The sequence below is a fragment of the Leguminivora glycinivorella genome, chromosome 5 (assembly GCF_023078275.1).
Source record: "Leguminivora glycinivorella isolate SPB_JAAS2020 chromosome 5, LegGlyc_1.1, whole genome shotgun sequence".
NCBI lineage: Eukaryota > Metazoa > Arthropoda > Insecta > Lepidoptera > Tortricidae > Leguminivora > Leguminivora glycinivorella.
Genome location: NC_062975.1, coordinates 25,281,730 through 25,301,874, shown reverse-complemented (window position 1 = coordinate 25,301,874; position 20,145 = coordinate 25,281,730). Strand labels below are relative to the sequence as shown.

Sequence of the window (20,145 nt, the reverse complement as noted above, 5' to 3'; positions counted from 1 at the left end):
TAAAATAACCATTATTAGAGGCTATAAGTCGAAAGGTACAACAATAAAATTAATCGCGTGGAACGAAGCGAATGATCAGCAGAGATGGCAAAGTGACGTTTGCATGCCAAGTTGTCAAAAAAATGTCGGCCAACAAGGAAAATAACCTTGTTCAGGCCTATATTGAGTTAAATAAGTTTTGTCAAGGCGGAGATTATGATAGAGCATTAAAAGCTGCAGGAAAAAGTAAGTCTACATTCTTGTATTTCACCACACTTCTTGTTCCTAACCACAAAAATCTGGTCACCAATATTTTCGAAAGTTCGTCTCTTTTCGCCCTTTTTAATGTGTAATCTATTAGTTTATAATGAGATATGATAAATAATGTAGCTTTACAACCACTAAAGCCAATAATGAACCGTAAAATGTAATATTCCAGTCCTGCAAATAGCACCAAATGAACAAAAAGCGTTTCACTGTAAAGTGATATGCTTCATCCAATTGCACAACTTCAAGGAGGCTTTAGCCGTACTGACGAACCCTAAGAATGCTGCGCTGGCGGCCGATTTGCACTTCGAGAAGGCCTACGCGCAGTACCGGCTCAACTGCCCTAATGATGCATTGCAGACGGTGGATAATGCACCGGAATTGACTCTGGCTTTGAAAGAATTGAGGTCAGTACCTAAATATTGTGGGAGAATTACATACTCAATTCTCACATTCTTCAGTGACAATTTAGAAAACTTATTAGGTAGTAGAAATATGAAACTATCATGTGTCTGTAATTTTATAGAATGTTTTTATGATGATATTTAGTTCTAGCTGTAATTTAGTTTTAAGGAATACTTGCTGTGCCCTAACAGGGTTCATGTGTGAACTTACCTTATTGTAACACCTGCTTGTACCACATGATTATTATGCAATAAATTATGAATTATGAATTATGAATTATGAATTATGATAAAAGTATAGTATAGCATATGGTATGAGCCAGATGGTTGACCAACATCAAATAGATGGCAGGGCTGACCTGGCACAGAACACCACAAATAGAATAAATAAAATGGAATGGAAATCCATGAAAGAGGCTTGTTCAGCAGTGGAAGCGAATATGCTGAGATGAAGGTAGCATATGTTAAGAAATATTGCAAGCTAGTTCTATCCAACACTTTAAGTTCTCACGCTTTGTACACATGTTTAAAGTCACATACAGGTCAAACGTAATAATTCATAATTTATTGTGTGATAATCATGTGGTACAAAACAGGTGTTACAATAAGGTAGTAAGGTAGTAATAATTCATACTAAATAAACATATAACAAACAAACAAATATTACTTGTTAATAAATAAATCTTTATATTACAGGGCTCAAATTCTGTACCGCTTGGAGCAATACCAAGACTGCTATAACCTTTACCGAGACATTGTAAAGAACACCACTGATGACTATGAGGATGAGAGGAAGACTAACATGGCCGCCGTTGTTGCCAACTTAGGGGCTCTGAATCCTGTAAGTATATAGATTAATAGATTACTTTGTGAGTTAATATATTTCTTTAGACAATCCATAAGACAATCCATAAATATGATAATATCAAAGAATTATCATGCTACAATAAAATAATTCCATTTTTATAAGAATATTATTAACTTTATACCTAATATCAAAGACATAATAACTCTATCTAGACAGATAAAGTCTAAAAAAAATCGTACCTCAGTATCATTACCATACAGAAAAAGGTATGGTGGCCTAGATGGCATTACACCTTTGGGGTACGCTCAGCTAGACGGCGTTAATATTAATATTTGACATTTTAACACATATCAAGCTAAGAATATGGGCCAAATTGTCAAAACTGAGGTTCGAAAGTTTTAAGCCTTTGTCAAGAGATGGCAGTCTATGCACTGTGATTACACATTTTACTTCGACAGTGACTCTCTATTCTGTCATACTTTTTGGGGTCAAATTTCGACCCGTTTGCGATGTGACATTCATATTTTGCCAAGCATACAACCTCAGGGGATGCCATTTGCCAAGAACTGGAAGCTCTATTGAGATGAGATAAAAATCTAGGTAATAATCTTACAATAATATTGGAGACGTGGTCTCAGCACAAAATGTGAATCAGTTTAAAAATAGACTAGACAAACACATCACATCTACAACTCGGCTATGATTACTGTCATAATGATCACTGGCTATATCAGTTTTTTGACTGCCTGCCTGCTTATTATAGTATTTTATGCAACAGGCGTTTAAAGGAGGTCAAAAAAGACAAGTGGTAGGGTAACAATTTGAGGCGAAGCCGAAAATTGTTGATAAAGACGCCAGGAGTATTTTTTGACTCAATTAAACACCGTTGCATACAATACTTTTTCTACGACCATGCACTTAGTTTTTAATAGTTTTCTAGAATAACTTTCGTGAAATTCACACTGTTTCCTGTATTTTGCACTGCCAGCGCAGTGCAGTTTGCCCAAAGACATCCCCCGCCGGCTTGCCGCGCAAGCGCGCAGTATCGTTATAACAATGCGTTGCCAAGGCTACAGAGCCAAACAATGCGTTTTCAATTTTTTTCATTACTGCGCGCGTACGCGGAAGCCCGCGGGCGCTGGTTTTGGGGAATAGACTTTTATGTAGGGTTTTAGAGATCTATGCACGACCCTGTAAATCACGAATAACAGTTTGGGAGTGGAAAAAATTATAAATAGATAAAAATATTCTTTTCAGTCAGCAGACTTGCCCCAATTTGACGAGAACACGTATGAGCTAGCGTACAACGTTGGCAGCGCTCTAGCCATGCGTGGGAAGTACAACGAGGCTCTGCCAGTCCTGAAGCGCTCGGAGCAGGCCTGCTCGGAGAGCGTCCTGGAAGACGGTGGCACAGAGGAGGAGGCTAAGGAAGAGGCTGGTATCATCAGGTCAGTATTTTTTCTTGACATCAGAATAATACTCTAAGACCAAATTAAATTATTTCATAGGAAATATTTTAATTTGTGAATTCAAATTAAAATAATTCCTATGAAATAATTTAATTTGGTCTTAGAGTGAATATGGTGGCGCCATCTCTCTTCGCTAACTCGTAATCACATGGTTTGATTCAGTTAGGAGGTCGAACTAGTTCTGGTTCTACCATCAGAGATGGCAGGGGGCGCCTTAGCCTTCGGTAATTGTGTCATATACTTGAAAATTTCGACCCTTGCCGCCGTGACCGGTTGGCCGAGTGGTTTGAGGCATCCGTGGCTATAACGGAGTACGCTGGTTCGAATCCAGCATCGGACACTTGGAGGCCTTGGTCATTTTTTCTTTGTATATGACATTTATTTCAGTTTATAATCAGAATAATAGTTTATAAAACAAAGTACCATGTCTGTCTGTTTGTACGTTCGCGATAATAGCAAAAACTTCATAATGAATGTTGTGAAGCAAGCGAGATTATAACATACATATTGTAATTTGTATGGTTGTTCGTAATTTACATTTTGGTCGAAGCTACAAGTACCTAAAACCAAACTTCAGTAAAAGTTCGAGTTTCGTTTGGACACTAGGTTTAAACTTAAAGCTAATACAGTTTTTTTTTTTAATTTTAGTATAATATTGCCAATTTTAGTGTTATATTGCTAATGAAAATGAAATGAAATGAAAATGAAAATGAAATATTTATTTTTCAAGTAGGCATATTACAATGCGCATATGAACGTCAAATAAAGCTACGCCGGCTCTAACCCTACGCCTCAGCCTCGAGAAGATTTCAGTCCCCCCTCAGTTGGGAGGGGGGTATCCACTATGGGACCGGCAAGAAACTCGGCGGGCAACTTCTTTTCAAAACATTACATCTTATAATTAACATGCATTAAATAACAAGATACAATTTAACATGCAAAAGTATTCATCAAAGAATATGAACAGACTAGGTACTCTATGGAAATTAATTTCAATAAATTATATTATTGCTTAATAATACGTCGTTCTTCTTCAGAGAAAACATATCAAATTGTCACAGAAGAAAAAGATAATATGAATCTCAATATCATTAAATATGTAATTTACCTACACGACATAAAATATAAAATATTTGATGTGCTTTCTTATCTGAACTGTGTCCTCTATACATAATACAATTATTTTAATTGCTATTCGTTTTTTGTAGTTTCTGGTTCGGGCCATGCATGTTTGTCTGTCAAATAGTCCTCGACTCTGTAATAAGCCTTTAACATCAATGATTTTTTTTAATTAGTTCTTAAGAGCTGGGAGGGGTAATCTCAAAGCAGTGTCAGGGTGGCTAGCCGAATGGCACAATCGCTCACGAAACGCTCACGAAACGAAGCGCTAGTAGATATCTATCTCTATCGCGCTTGCGGATTGGCGCGACAGAGCCAGCGGCGTATCGCTTTCGTTTGGCGTCGGAGAAATGCCATTCGGCTACGGGGCCAGGTAACTTATTATAAAAATGAATGCATTGCCCAACAAATGACTTCTGTACTTTACGGACACGAAACTTAATTAATAATTTTAGTATAATATTTCTAATTTTAGTATGATGATGATGTGTTCCTGTTATCCCTCACTATGGACATAGGGCTCTTAGAAGAATCTTCCACTTTTCACGATCCTGGGCGACTGCTTCCAAATCCTTTACTGACAGTCATATATGCCAGCAATCGCTTGCTCGAATATCCCGTCTAATATGTATTTGTTTCACATTGTTATATCTCATGCAAGGGCCCAGCTTACCGACTTTCATGTAATAGACTTATATTGACCGGGATATAGACCGTGATTACCTTTTTGATTTTTGTCGAGCTCCCGATATTTCGACGCAGTTGCATGCATCATGATCACGGAAAACTGACAAAGGCGGGTGGATGTCAAAGCTGCGTAGACAGCGCGCGATCGTAATTCATAATAATTTATTGGTAATTTAAAATTACATGTCAATAGACTACCCTCCTTCGCGCTTCCTGATATCCCGGTCAATATAAGTCTAATGAAAATAACCGTGAATCATTCAAAACTGTTTTCATGTAATATTTATTCCCTATTTGATATGCTTGTTCTATTCTAGGGTCCAACAAGCGTACTGCCTGCAACAGATGGGCAGGGAGAAGGAAGCGGTGACCATCTACCAGCACGTGTTAAAGGACAAGCCGAGCGACCAGGCGCTGGTGGCCATCGCCAGCAACAATCTCGTGGTCATCAACAGGTCAGTGCAACAATTGGCTACTTGCCTCCTAGTCAAATCAGCTTCTTTTCAAGAACTGTCAAAACGAATTTCAACGTCTTCCTAATATGGGAATAGTATAAAATCGAATTGATTGACGTCACGGTTAGGGAATGCAACCGAGTAGTGAAAAAACCGAGTTTCGGTTAAAACCGTCCGGTTTTCACCGATTTGAAACTCGGTTTTCAACCGAGTTAAACTCGAGTTTTTTCGTTGAAGGATTTTTTTATAAAAATACTAAATACATTAGTTAAGATGCAAATTCTCACCTAGAAACTGACGTAAAGCCAATGTAGATTACTTTACTTGTTCAAATATTTCAAATTACAGTAATCACTTTACTTTTTAGGGTTCCGTACCTCAAAGAGGAAAAACGGAACCCTTATAGGATCACTCGCGTGTCTGTCTGTCCCTCTGTCACAGCCGATTTCTCCGAAACTACTGGACCGATTTACTTGAAATTTGGCACACGTATGTAAACCTGTGGCCCAAAGACGGACATGCAATATAATCAAATGAAATTAAACGAAATTTAATCATAAGGGGCACTTTTGGGGGGTAAAATTGAAAATTAAAAATTAAAGTTATTAGAACTATATTGTGATACATATCAAATGAAAGAGCATTTTATAAGCATTTCAAATATATTTTTTTTATAGTTTTTATTTTGGTAATTTAGAAGTTATTTAAGAAAAATTACCATTCCCCCCTTATCTCCGAAACTACTTAGCGTAAAATTTTCAAAAAAATACACTAGATAGCCCTCTACCTGTAGATTACAGGAAAACCTATTAGAAATCTACAGTCAAGCGTAAGTCGGACTTAAGAGAAAAAAACTCAAATTGAGATTTTCACTCACTGCCGCTGCAAGTACTTACTAAATGTTTTGAAATTTTGTGAGCGCCATGGACAGGTAGAAAGAAATTCAATTCTGTTTAGAAATTGTTAAAAATTTTAATCATTTGCCAAAATGACTTAAGTTCCTACTAAAAAAGAGGCGCTTAAGACTGTTTAGAACTGCACTGACCATAATATTGCCCTAATAGGTCCAAAAAATGGTGTATATATACGAAAACAAAAAAATTGTGCCACCGACAACCAAAATCTGAAGTCTATTTGCTCTATCTCTTATAGTTTCCAAAATATACGCAAAATATTTAAAGTACAAATCTAGTGTACGTTGCTATCACGTCGTCAGGCGCTCATGACCTTTTTGTATGGAAATGTCGAAATCCGACTCGCACTTTACCGATTTTCATAGAAAGTTGTGTTTTATTATAGTTTTGAAGGAGGTTTCTTGTTTTTAACCACCAACGCAAAAACGACGGAGTGTTATAATAATAATAGGTTTGACGCTTGACATGTCTGTCTGGCATCACAGCTCCCGAACGAATCAATCGATTTTGATTTAGTTTTTAATGTTTAAGGTGAATTCGTCGAGATTTTTTTTTGTACCACGTAGGTGGCAAACATGCATACGGTCCGCCTGATGGAAAGCGGTCACTGTTACATATGGACGCCTGCCACTCAAGGAGTGGCACATGTGCGTTGCCGAGTCGACTCATTAGAAACTTGTACAAACCTGTACTTAGAAGGGGCCTGGGTGCCGACGACTCAAAGGACCGAAGGAAGGAGGAGGAAGGAAGGAGGAAGGATCTATTGTCCTAATTACTTCCGTAGGTCTTCCAGTTGCGATACAGGCTGCCAACCTTTTAATTACACTTTGTGCATTTTAATCTTTCGGGTCGCATGACCACGCCGTTGATAGTTCATAATTAATGGGAAAATACTTGAACAGGCATCCACGACTACTTTCCTAGGTTTAAAGATTGATCAGGGCTTAAACTGGGACCAGCAAGTAGATAAACCGTGTGGTAGTCGGGGCAGTGCGTGCTTTGCCTTAGGTCGAGTTGCAAAGTCTGTGGCTCCAGAAGTAGCCCGGACATGCTATTTCGCCACTGTCCATTCATTAATACAGTACGTTGCGGAGGTCTGGTCTGGGGATGTTGTCCTGAATGGGAGAGGGTCTTTCGCTTTCAGAAACGAGCTGTCAGGATCGTTGCTCAGGTACCTGTAGACAGTAGACACTCCGGCCAAAGAACTCTTTAAAAAATAAGAATCCTTAAGCTAGGAACACACTACGCGGACGTCCGTCGTAAATCGACCGCGGACGGGGATCTGGACAATGAATATACACTTAACCGTGCAAACTATCGGTCGACGGACGTGGACGTGGCCTTGAGCGCATGGACGTCCGTTCGAAATCTGGCTCGCTGGATGTTTTGTTCCGTGCACACTGTTCGGTCGCGGTCGCGGTCGATTTACGACGGTACTAATGTTCCTAGCTTTACACTCATTACACTGCCTGCAATAGTTATCATGCAGGTAGCCATTTATGTAAGAGAGAACTTGGCAGCATACAAAACCAGGGGCGGCTCACTCCGCGATTCTATCGCCGCGCTACAAGTACATGTCAGCGGCCGCGAGTTCGCGGCCCATTCATTGGCGACGACCTTCGCGCGGCGCAATAATAGTTATTTGTATAATAGTTATTTGAAGAATCATGAACTTGCGAGTTATTTATAGAATCCTGAACTTGCGAGTTATTTATAGAATCCTGAACTTGCGAGTTTTTTAACACACGAGAAGTAAAATACATTTGGACCCGAGTGTAACACAAAACTTTTCCCCTCACTGTAGCGAGGAAACTACAACGCAAGAAATGTGTTTATCACTGCTTCCAGTAGTTCCACAGGTGGTAAATGATCTTTATTACTAGATTCACCTACTTTTATCAATTTTAAAGCAGTTCATTTGAATTTATTCAAGGTCAAATTACTTTACCCACTCACTAGTGGGTAAAATGCGTTTTTACCCGCTGGTATTGAAGGACAAAACACGTGTTTCCGAGCTAGTGAGGGGAGAAATTCAATGTTGGCTGCTCGCGTGCGGTCCGTTTGTTAATGTAGGTAAGAATTTAGAATGGCGTCATTTTGTGAACATCAAAGGAGCCTTCCGTACTTGTACTATTATACATAATATATTCTGTGACAAAACTAATAACATGTGTTCCAAGTACAACATTCGAAATGCCGGAAAGTTAGTAGGTATCGACCGTAAATTGGCGAAATCCAATTTACCGTCAAATTAGCACATGTGATGGACCCTGCCGTCTATAATAAATTGCCGCAATATGTGGTTGAAGCGCCTAGTGTGTCGAACTTTAAGTACCTATCGCTTAAAAAATTGGCTGGTCGAGCACCCGTTCTACACTAATGACAATTTTTTTATTACCTAATTAGAAAAATATTTTTGTGCATTTTTTATGTGAATATTGCCTAACTTTTTGTAATTTCAATCTTCTGTCTATTTATTCTCTAAGTATTATTGCTGTATAAATATTATTTTTTTAAATCAAATCTTGACGTGTAAAATGGCGTTACAAATATGAATAAATGAATATGAGTATAAGTAGTATGATTATTTTAACCATTGAAAGTTTGTACGGAACCCTCGGTGGGCGAGTCCAACTCGCACTTGGCCGGTTTTCAAATTACTTGTAGGTAATTGTTATTTGAACTTCTAACAACCATCATCGTCCTCCTTGCATTATCCCGGTATTTGCCGCGGCATTCATTGAAGCCTGGGGTCCGCTTTGACAACTAATCCCAAAATTTGGCACATGCACTAGCTTTATGAAAGCCTTTGCCGTCTCACCTTCCAACCGGAAGGATCCTATTGGAATTATTCCGGTTTCCTCGTGATGTTTTAATTCATCGAGAAGCGACTGGTAAATATCAAATGACATTTCGCACATATGAACTCATTGGTACGAACCGGGGTTCGCGTTCGCACTCTCTTACCACAAGGCCATCAGCGCTTTTTGAACTTCTAACGAACATTTTTTGTAGTATGTACTTAGTTGTTCAAGATTCACCTAATACGTCAAATATCTGATATTTTATAAAAGGCAACTGAACGGTGTTTAAGAGATATGTAATTGTAACATAATATTATGCTATTTTCACGCATTTGTAAGATGAAAGAAGAAATTTCGGGGCTTTTTTTTCTTTTGCGGAGACACTGAAGGTAAAATTAACTAAAAGTAAAGTTTTGTGGATGCGGTGTCGGGTCTGGGTTCAGGTCCAGGTCGGAGCCAATCGGGTAACTTGCTTAACAATCATATAAAAAAGTTTTGAAGGAGCTTATCTTTTCCACTTCATCAAAAGTGACTGTTTTATTTAATAAAAATACAAAAGACAATACCGTTAAGGTTTATGGAGTTCCCTGGATTCCTCATGAATCCCATTATTAGAACTCGAGCTTGACAAAATTACGTCTTGAAAACCCAACATGCTTAACAAACATAACGAAGAAAACAAATCAACTATCATATGCCATGCGTCTTTAAGAGTTTCTTTCTGATCATCATCAGCGATTCCACTTCATCAAATGCCATTCTTTTAAATGTTATTCCTTTTCTGATAAAGATACAAAAGTCACTATTGGTGTGCCGTTCAGATTTGAAGAGTTCCCTTGATTCTTAATGGAGCCCGCCACCAAAACACGAGCTTGACCAGAATGTGGCTTAAAATCCCAACGTTCTTAGCAAACGAAAATCAGTTTACCTTTAAGATTTGAAGAGTTTCCTTGAATTCTCCAGGATCCCATCATCAGAACTGGACACCACTTGATAAAAATAGGACCAAACTGTATATACATTCGATAAAAAAAAATCGGTTCAGAGTTGAGGGAGATATCGCATAACAAATATTTAAAAAAAATACAGATGAACTGATAACCTCCTCCATTGATCTCTTAGAATCAGCTTTGGACACTTGGAGGCCTTGGTATTTTTTTTCTTTTTATAGTATATTTATTTAATTTTACTCCTCCATTGATATTTGGAAATCGGTTAAAAACGAAAGAACTCACCAGGACACAAAAGATGCCATAACCTAACCACAAAATTAAAATTTTGAAAAAACCCCCGACCGCGACATAGTGGACCGATTTTCATGAAACATGGCTAAGAACACTCTCGACTAACTCAGCTTTCAAACAAAAAAAACTAAATCGAAATCGGTTCTGAACCCGTTCGGGAGCTACGGTGCCACAGACAGACACACACAGACAGACAAACAGACAGACAGACAGACACGTCAAACTTATAACATCCCGTCGTTTTTGCGTCGGGGGTTAAAAACGATTACTTTCATCATTTCAATAAAATTATAGATGAGATTCGTTCTCAGAGAGTTGAAAATAGGTCTTTTCATACCATTTTACATCGGAATATGCTGCGTCTAAAAAAAACGTAACATCACTTACGTTACATTCTTAAATTGTTCATGTCGATTGAACTTCAGATATACTTTTCAAAGCAATAATCTTCACCAATTCCTAAGAAAAACTGGTCCCAGCAGTCAACAAATCGTCCTATGAGATTTTTATTTATATACTGTGTTTACAAAGTCCATAAAAACACAATATAAGCGAAAAATCTGTTTTATTTAACAATTTACCTGAAGGTAACAAAAACTCGGTTATAAACCGAAATTCGAATCGGTTTCGAGTTTCACCGAAAAAAAACCGATACTCGGTTTTCGGTTCTAGCTGCATTCCCTAGTCACGGTCAAATCTGAATCAGTTGCTTTATATATTTCTACCTGACTTATTAAATAGAAATTGGATTTAAAAATAACTTCTGTCCCTGTTTTTCTTATATTTATCTGATGCTTTATTTCACGGTATAACATATTTTATTTCAAGTACAGTCAAGTTCCTTATTGTGTAGGTAAAGTTCTTTGAATAATTTTAGAACAAAACGGGACTTAATCGCGTAAACACTTACATTTATATTTGGCCCGACGTTTCGAACATCACATTATGTGAACATTATGGTCACGGGTAGACTGGCGAGGAATTGCATCGCGCTAGTTTTACGAACTACCCGTACTTGTTCTTGATTATTCACTTTTGCGCCAGGGTTGTCATTTTGCCTACACACAACACTCACGATATCAGCCGGTGTGTCCATGGGTGTTTTTTCACCCTTATGGTGCGACTGTCTGTCTGTCTGTTTCATCAACGGTTTAACTAATTTGCGTATTATATTGGCAGGGATACCAACGTGTTCGACTCTCGTAAGCGTATGAAGGCAGCAACAGCAGAAGGCTTAGAGCATAAGCTGAACTCACGCCAGCGCACCTCTATAACCTACAACCAAGCCATACTCGCCATATACTCCAACCAGGTAACTTATCAAAAAATTCTAAAAATATTTTCAAATTCATTAGTTGACAGCGCAGACTTCGAGGAGAATGCGACGCGTTGTTAATTTCGTCCTTCGTTTATACAATTAATAACATTTATTTCGTCCGTCGTCATTATCCCGTCCGATATCGGATGTCGGACCGATATCTCAAACATCCGTCCGGTATCGGATCGGATAATGTGAAAACGGCCTTACGCTAACATATGCAATAACTATAAGTACCTAATTGACTATTACCTTACTAGTTTTACCCGAGGACAGTTGAAACTCGTCAATTTTATGTTCTTTCCGACTGTCGACAACTTCCCCATAATAGTCTACTAGACTCATATCGAGTTTGGCACAATAAATGATTGTCTTCTGTAGTATTTGACATAAAAAACAATATTTATAGATTTTGGGTATTAAAAGTATATGATGACTACGTATTTTCGATTAAAAATGTGTGTAATTCTTTATTCATTTTTCATTTTGGCCACCGAAAACGCTGTCAGCGATGTGGTGACGTCATCGAATTCGAACCTTATTACATGTCAAAGCAATAACTGACATATTGAACTCTATTCCTTCAAACTTAAAAAGTCAGATGTGTTTGTTTTCGAATAGAATGACCTGATGCCCAGATAATCTATAGATTAACATGACTGTGTTGTTTTCGCCTGATTACGTAAAAGTATACTTTAAAAATATTGTTTGCTGGTTTTAAGTCATAATAAAATATGGCAATATTTTATTTCGGTTAATTGGACAGTACTTTATCATATAAGATAGACTTTAAAAAAGGCTCAAGTAGCCTATTTCTAGAAGTAGAAAGGATCGGAAGATATTTTGTCTTTGGAGTGAAAATAAAAATTTCTCTTAATGTTTTGCTAAATTCCTTTGTGCATCGATTTGAATAAGACACGTTGTAAATAATTCTTATGTCATGATTGTTTCAGCCCGACTTCTGCAAGCAATGCTGCGTGAAACTCACCAAGTCGCTCAAACAAGAGCAACGCGCGGCTTTAGTAGAAGCTTCCTCCCTTGTGAAAGACGGCAAGAAGAACCAGGCCGTTCAACTCCTGCTGAAGGAAGGTGGAACCCTGACACTAGCTGCGGCTCAGGTGTTGCTAGCAAGTGTAAGTTGAAGTCACCATAATTATCTCATGGAAAAAGATCCTACGGCCAATATTTTTACCTGTGACTATTCGTCGTGGTCACTTTATTATACAGGGATTATTTTATTATTACAGGGACACCACTTTTACTCTGATCTTATTAGTAAAAGGTAAAATGCCGTTGTAAAGTGTTTGTCTTTCATAGACTGTTAGATTTGGTATCAAAGTGGTTGGTAAAGATATTATTTAAACTGACCGTTAAGTGATATTTTTAATTTGATAAATGAAAGCCATGAAAACGCCCTCATTTTTATTTCAATACATTTTTTCATGTATGTCCGTTTCTCCAATCCACCAGGGTGACCGGAAAGCAGCCGTGAAACTTCTAGAAGAGAGCGAATACAAGTACCGTCCTGGCGTAATCGGCGTCTTGGTTACGTTGCTCTGCGCCGACAATGAACTGGATAAAGCTTCGAAACTCTTCAAAGATGTCTATGAGCATTATAAGAATGATGAGGTTAGTTACATTTTGGTGCCGTTGACCAGGATATCAAACAATTGTGAAACTTTTGACTGCTAATACAAGTACTTCCCTGGCGTAATTGGCGTCTTGGCTACGTTGCTCTGCGCCGACAATGAACTGGATAAAGCTTCGAAGCTCTTCAAAGATGTCTGTGAGCATTTTAAGAACGATGAGGTTAGTTACATTTTGGTGCCGTCGACCAGGATATCAAAGCTACTGTGAACTTTCTGATTGCGAATGTATACAAGTATCATTCTGATGTAATCGGCGCTTTGGCTATGTTGTTCTGCGCCGACAACGAACTGGATAAAGCTTCGAAGCTCTTCAAAGATGTCTGTGAGCATTATAAGAACGATGAAGTTAGTTACATTTTGATGCCGTTGACTAGGATATCAGAGCAATTGTGGAACTTCTGACTGCGAATACAAGTACCGACCTGGCGTCGATGGCATCCTGGTTTCGTTGCCCTATCCTGGAGTTGTGGCTCTGTGCCGACCAGCCTCTCTAGCACAACTTGCCTTGTCGCGCGCGAGTCCATACTTGAAGTCGCGCTTGATGTATGGACTCGCGCGCGACAAGGCAAGTTGTGCTAAAGGGCCAGGAGTCTGTTTTTGCAATAGTTTCTAGAGTATTTGATGTTTCGGCATCGTTTCTTTCATCGCAGTTCTTTAAGGATAACTACGACCGCGGTAAGAATGATGAGGTCGGTTACATTTCGGTGCGGTGACCGTGATTTCTAATATAGCTTACTCCGGTTTTCTCTTATTTTCTGTATCGTTTTGTCTTATTATTCCAAATACATATTTTAAAATGATTAGTGACGAAGGATTTCCTCCACAGCGCTTCGCCTCCCTCCGCGGGGTCTGGCAGGCGGCGGCCGGCGTGCACGCGCGCGCCGGCGCCGGCGCGGCCGCGGCCGCCGCGCACGAGGCGGTGGCGCGCGCCGCCCCGCACGACGCGCGGAGCCTGGCGCGCCTGGTGAAGGCGCTGGCCGTGGCCGACCCGGGCAGAGCCAGGCAGCTGGCGGAGAGGCTGCCGCCGCCGGCCACCGTAGAGGTGAGAGCTTTCAGGGGTAGGACGGGTGAGCGATTCCGACTCTTACACAGCTGAAAAGCTCCCAATATAACGCCCCTTCGTGCTCCCCAAAAAAGTGTACGATCATCCATTTTTATTAAACATATAAAATACATTGATTTAGACTAACACGATTTGCACTCATAATTTTAGAACAAAACGGGACTTAATCGCGTAAACACTTACATTTATATTTGGCCCGACTCTACGATTTGAGTCTACCCGTGACCACGAACATAATGTGATGTTCGAAACGTCGGGCCAAATATAAATGTAAGTCTTTACGCGATTAAGTCCCGTTTTGTTCTAAAATTATATAAAATACAGCAAGGCAACTCTCGACTGGGGGGCAACTCTAACTAATTGTTTTTTTTTCTTCATTATTTATTACACTATAATGTTGAGTTCTACATATATCCTTGCTAGCGATATGCTAAATTGAATCCATTTCGTGACGCGCACTTAATATTCATGCCATGGTTCATGAAAATCGGTCCACTATATCGCCGCCGGGGATTTTTCAAAATTTTAATTTTGTAGTTATATCTTTATCCACTGAACACGCCTACCATATTATTATAACCGGTAGACACTCTATTTAATAATGCAAACATTGTAAAACATGGAAAAAGTGCACCAGTTACATTTGCCCTCAGTCGAGAATTGCCTCACTGAACCTTATACATGATGAAAACAAGAGTACTAAAAATCAGAAAGACGTCAAGTGAAAAGCGTTTTATTTGTGTAATCAGACTAAAAATGCTAAAAATCTAAATAACATTAAGCGAAAAACAAATCAGTTGTTATTCACCTTAAAAACACCGCTAAAACAATGCCCAATCAAGTAAAAATCTAACCGAACCAGTCAAGACATTGCCTTATTACTCCTTCCTTCCACCTCCACCTTCAAGAAACCAATCAATTCCATTTGTTACAAAAATGACAAAAAGTTGGGTAATACGTGTACAACATAAATCCATACTAATATAAATGGGAAAATGTGTCTTTTTGTTTGTCCGTTTTTCACGGCAAAATGAAGTGACGAATACTACTAGAATAGGCTACTTCTGTCTCTTTGTCACCCCCCACTTCCCTAAAACGGGGGTTGGAAATTTGTATGCAACATTCCGCAATTTTCGAATTTAACGTGATCGAAGCCGCGGGCAAAAACTAGTAACCTATAAATATACCTAAATCTAGAAACAAAACTTAATTCTGACTGACAATTTCAGGGTAAAATCGACATCGAAGCCCTCGAGTCGTCGAAATGGATGATGGGAGCCAAGGTTGTGAAGAAGACTGTTCAGAGCAAACAGGAACAATCGCCTGGGTAAGACCAAAATGAGTATTCTTTATTGGTATTCAACTATTAAGAAAATATTAAATAATTCAATTTCTATTAACGCAACGTTATGAAAGGTTCGAAGGGTCGAGATTATAAATTCATTCATTTCTTTATTTTTTTTTATATCTTAATTGACATAATATATAGGATGTATTTTGATAGCGGGTCAGTGAGTGCAGTTACCAGATCCCGTGCTGCTACGCGAAAACGGTCTTAGGAGACCTTCCATCTATTTCACATTGATGAAGATTTGCGTAATTGTATGGGAAACTTTTTTCTCGATTTGTGGATACAAGCTTGACTCTTGATAGGCATGGGATTTATTGGCGTCAAAGAAAACAGTTTGTGAAAAATTACCTTTTTCTCGCACCCTGTATGTTTTTTCCAAAATCTGTAAAAATTTTGTTTCATAAATTAAAAGTCGAAGGAAGGTCTTCTAAGACCTTTTTTGAGTGGCAGCACGGGATCTGGTAGCTTCCCTTAGTGACTCGAAATCAAAATACACCCTGTACAAAGATTAAACTTTGAGCAAAGACATATCGTCACTACTTTTAAAAAATCTCGTATCTCACGCTGTTCCTCAAAGTTAAAACGCAGTAAGTCTATATGCATTCCATACATACTTACTACAATTTTCTTTTCATTTTCTTTCAATTTTCTTTCAATTTTGATTTCATTGACTGACGAAGATACAAGTTTTAAAATAAACAGATAAAGTCTAAAAAAAAAGAAAAAAACTTTTTAACAAAAAATAAAACCGCCTTCAAAAATAAGCGCGTTACAAAACACGGAGAAACTAAAAAGCCAAAAATAATAAACCTTTCAATTCAGATTTCTTATCGTATTGCAATAAGCTAAACATCCAAATTATAAACAAATCAATTATTTTTGTAGTCGGTACCAGACCTGTTCGTCGCCTTGCTATTGCCTGTTTTCCCCACCCAACCATACACAGGCTGGTACCGACTCCAAAAATAATTGATTTGTTTATAATTTGGATGTTTAGCTTATTGCAATACGATAAGAAATCTGAATTGAAAGGTTTATTATTTTTGGCTTTTTAGTTTCTCCGTGTTTTGTAACGCGCTTATTTTTGAAGGCGGTTTTATTTTTTGTTAAAAAGTTTATTTATTTGTTGATTTTTAGTGGTTCCTAGTGATATTATATGTATCCGTCCGAATACATGTACAGTAGTGAAAGAATTATCCTTTAACTCCTAACCATTGAGGAGTTGACCTTCCATCATCAGCTCAGCCACATAAAATTATTACCATTAGACGTAAATACTGGTGTACCTTTGAAAAATAGACTAAAAACATTACATGTGCCTATAACATTTGAAGAGTTCCCTCGATTTCTCCAGGATCCCATCATCAGACCCTGACTTGGTGCCAATGGGACCATCTCGGGGTTATACCAGTTCGATCAAAAAAAAATTTTGAAAATCGGTCCACGATTCTCGGAGATATCGAGTAACATACATACAAAAAAAAAACATTCAGTCGAATTGAGAACCTCCTCCTTTTTTGAAGTCGGTTAAAAAGTAAGAAGAAAACGTACCTCAGTATCATACAGAAAAAGGTACGGGGCCTAGATGGCATTACACCTTTGGGGAACGCTCGGCTAGATGGCGCTAACATTAATATTTGACATTTCAACACATATCAACCTAACAATATGGGCCAAATTGTCAAAACTGAGGTTCAAAAGTTTTAAGCCTGTGTCATGAGATGGCAGTCTATGCACTGTGATTACACATTTCACTTCGACAGTAACTCTCTATAATACTCGATCCTCTTTGCTATGAGCGATTTCTTCTAGACAACTCATAAGACTATCCGACCGCACGACGCATTAGGTCTGATTAATGTTTATTCTTATCACAGAACGCCAGGGTCGGAGCTGGGCTCGAAGCGCAAACAGAAGCGCAAGCGCAAGACTAAGCTGCCGCCCAATGCGGACCTGTCCCGTCCCCCGGACCCAGAGAGGTAACACCCTTAGTACCCTTACGAAGGCCTGAAGTGATAGTACACTATCATAATTAGGCTACTTGACCCTTCTTTAAAGTCTGTCTTATATGATTAAGTACTGTCCAATTACCCGAAATAAAATATTACCATATTTTATTATAACTTAAAAACAGCAAAATAGTACATTACGATACAAGTGCGTAAAAAAGGAAGTTCGAAAGGGAGTGTTTTAAATCGACACGGGTTACTCATTACCTTTTCGCACGTGTATCGTACGACGTTTTTCAGTACAGATGGCCCTCCGAAGTTTCGACCTGGCATATAATGAACCACTTCTCGCACTAGTGCGTAAAAAAAAGCACCATCTGTACTGAAAAATATTATTATTTAGGGCCAGTTGCATCAAACTGTCTGTCATCGTTAAAGCATTCATTAAATTTAATTGTATGGGAAGTTCCATAGACATCTGCTGCGTGACGATGGTCTGTCAAATGTGGTTGATGCAACTGGCCCTTAGTCTGCTAATTCTGACTGATGCAACTGGCCCTCATTTTTAACCCTTTAACGGGCAAGACTCAAAAATATCGTGAGTTCAAACCTTATCGCCATCCTGTAGTCTTAAAAATTCTGTAGAGAAAAAAACAATACAAAAAGATAGTCATACAGGATGGTCTTTTTTGAGACCAGTGCCCTATAAAGGGTTAAGTGTATAATTGACATGAATATGGTGTTCCCCGCAGATGGTTGCCGAAGTACGAGCGCACGGCGTACCGCAAGCGGCGCGGCGTGCGGCGTGACGTCATCAAGGGCAGCCAGGGCATGTCCACCACGGCCACCGACCAGTAGTAAGTACTATTATAATATTACTCACTAATGAGCCGTCTTGACCTCAAATGAAAATAACCGGGCAAGCTAAGAAGAAAAACAAATCTGCGTAGAAAACTGCATAAAATAATTGTATTCTACGAGGAAAAAAATCACATTTTAAAACCAGGTAAGCTGAGAAGAAAAAAAATCTTGATAGAAAATTGCAAAAAATAATGGTTTTCTAAGAGGAAAAAAAATCCCATTTCATAACCGGGTAAGCAAAGAAGAAAAAAAATTCTTCGTAGAAAACTGCAAAAAATAATGGTTATCTACGAAGAAATAAAAAATCCTCTTTCATACCCCAGTTAGCTAAGAAGAATTATTTTTCCTCATACAAAACCAGTTATCACACTTGGTTATCTACGAGGAACAAGGAGTTATTAACCCACATATGCCCAACACATATTTTTTCCCCTGTTTTTTGAGGTGACAACCTCACTCTCCTACTTATTTTAATGAGTAGTAGTGTGTTTTCAGCAGTGGGTCGAAAACGACCCTATGGGCATATATGGGTTAACTTGTTTTATCCATAAAGCTTCAATTTGAAATCAACAATCGACCAATGTTGTACAGATGTAGTGCGAAAAGATTATCCTTCCGTACTGACACTGTTTGAACTTGCATAACAAATACGAACGTTTCCGGAAAAATACGAAGGAAATGTTCCATAAACTGAAATAAATGTCATATACAAAAAGTGACCAAGGCCTCCAAGTGTTCAAAGCTGGATTCGAACCAGCGTCCTCCGTTATCGCGAGAAATGCTCCATATTGACCTTTTCTTGTGCCCCACTTCGGGGCTAAAGCCCAGTCGTGGAGGGGCGCCACACGCAATTGGGACCCAAAATTAGTGACAGTTGTTAACAAAAATTAACTCGATGTCAGTTTTGTGATGACAATTAAGAATAAAACTTGTCTAAAAACTGAAATAAATGAGGTTTTCTATGAGGATAATTTAATTTGTTCTAAGAACTTTTTTCATGTTCTAAATGTAGATTATTGCTTATAGTTTATGTAATTTAATTGTCGTCTCGACACGGCTCATGAGATCCCAGGGGGTCCGGTTTTGCTTTTACATTACAATCAAATTCCAAGAATCGGCCCTTAATTGTACTTTGGTCTTAATTTTTCCGTGGCGGTCCGTGGTACCACAATTTAGACAGAGTTTTTCCCCGTTTTATACAAATTTTATCGGCAGATACAGCAACTTATCTAACCCGGATGGGCCTTGAACTTAGTTTTTTGACGTATAAATATCAGTTCTACACCCTGTTTTTCATTACAGCGACATGAGCAAGCAGACGCCTACCGCCGCCTCGGCCGCCAAGAGTCCTCGCGTCGAGAAACAGCAGGACTCGGCCTGGCAACGCAAGCAACAGCAGAAGAAGAAGGGTAAAGGTCGCAAATGGTAGCTCTGTACCGATATATGCACAATATATGATCATTTATACTGAACGTCTTTCATTTTCCAAACTTTATCTATAAATTTACACAGAAATCTGATAAAAACCGTTATAAAATGTATACACTAAATAATAATAATAAATATTGGGGGACACCTTACACACATCAACCTAGCCACAAACTAAGCAAAGCTTGTACTATGGGTGCTAAGCGACGATATACTAACTTATATAGATAAATACATACTTATATACATAGAAAACATCCATGACTCAAGAATAAATATCTATGCTCATCACAAATAAATGAAATGAAATGAAATTGTTTATTTCGAGTAACTAATGACTCATATAATTTGTTAGTAAACTTACGTTTAACACTTT

At 38.5% G+C, this 20,145-nt stretch overlaps 1 protein-coding gene across 1 annotated transcript; it reads left to right on the top strand.

Annotated features, from left to right (window-relative positions):
• The first annotated feature begins 68 nt into the window (after positions 1 to 68).
• Positions 69 to 19,808, top strand: LOC125226172 (signal recognition particle subunit SRP72). The gene is made up of 13 exons (XM_048130085.1): positions 69 to 225; positions 419 to 653; positions 1,347 to 1,491; positions 2,716 to 2,906; positions 5,051 to 5,188; positions 11,330 to 11,462; positions 12,422 to 12,601; positions 12,939 to 13,097; positions 13,944 to 14,159; positions 15,410 to 15,507; positions 17,409 to 17,510; positions 18,233 to 18,337; positions 19,644 to 19,808. Exons 1-13 carry the CDS (start codon positions 72 to 74, stop codon positions 19,768 to 19,770), a joined length of 1,983 nt encoding a protein of 660 aa, XP_047986042.1. The 5' UTR covers positions 69 to 71; the 3' UTR covers positions 19,771 to 19,808.
• Positions 19,809 to 20,145: the final 337 nt, after the last annotated feature.

Coding starts and splice junctions, on each gene's coding strand:
- LOC125226172 (XM_048130085.1), top strand. CDS start 72: ATGATCAGCAGAGATGGCAAAGTGACGTTTGCATGCCAAGTTGTCAAA. Junction 654..1,346: donor CTGGCTTTGAAAGAATTGAG/GTCAGTACCTAA, acceptor TTTATATTACAG/GGCTCAAATTCTGTACCGCT. Junction 12,602..12,938: donor CTCAGGTGTTGCTAGCAAGT/GTAAGTTGAAGT, acceptor CCAATCCACCAG/GGTGACCGGAAAGCAGCCGT.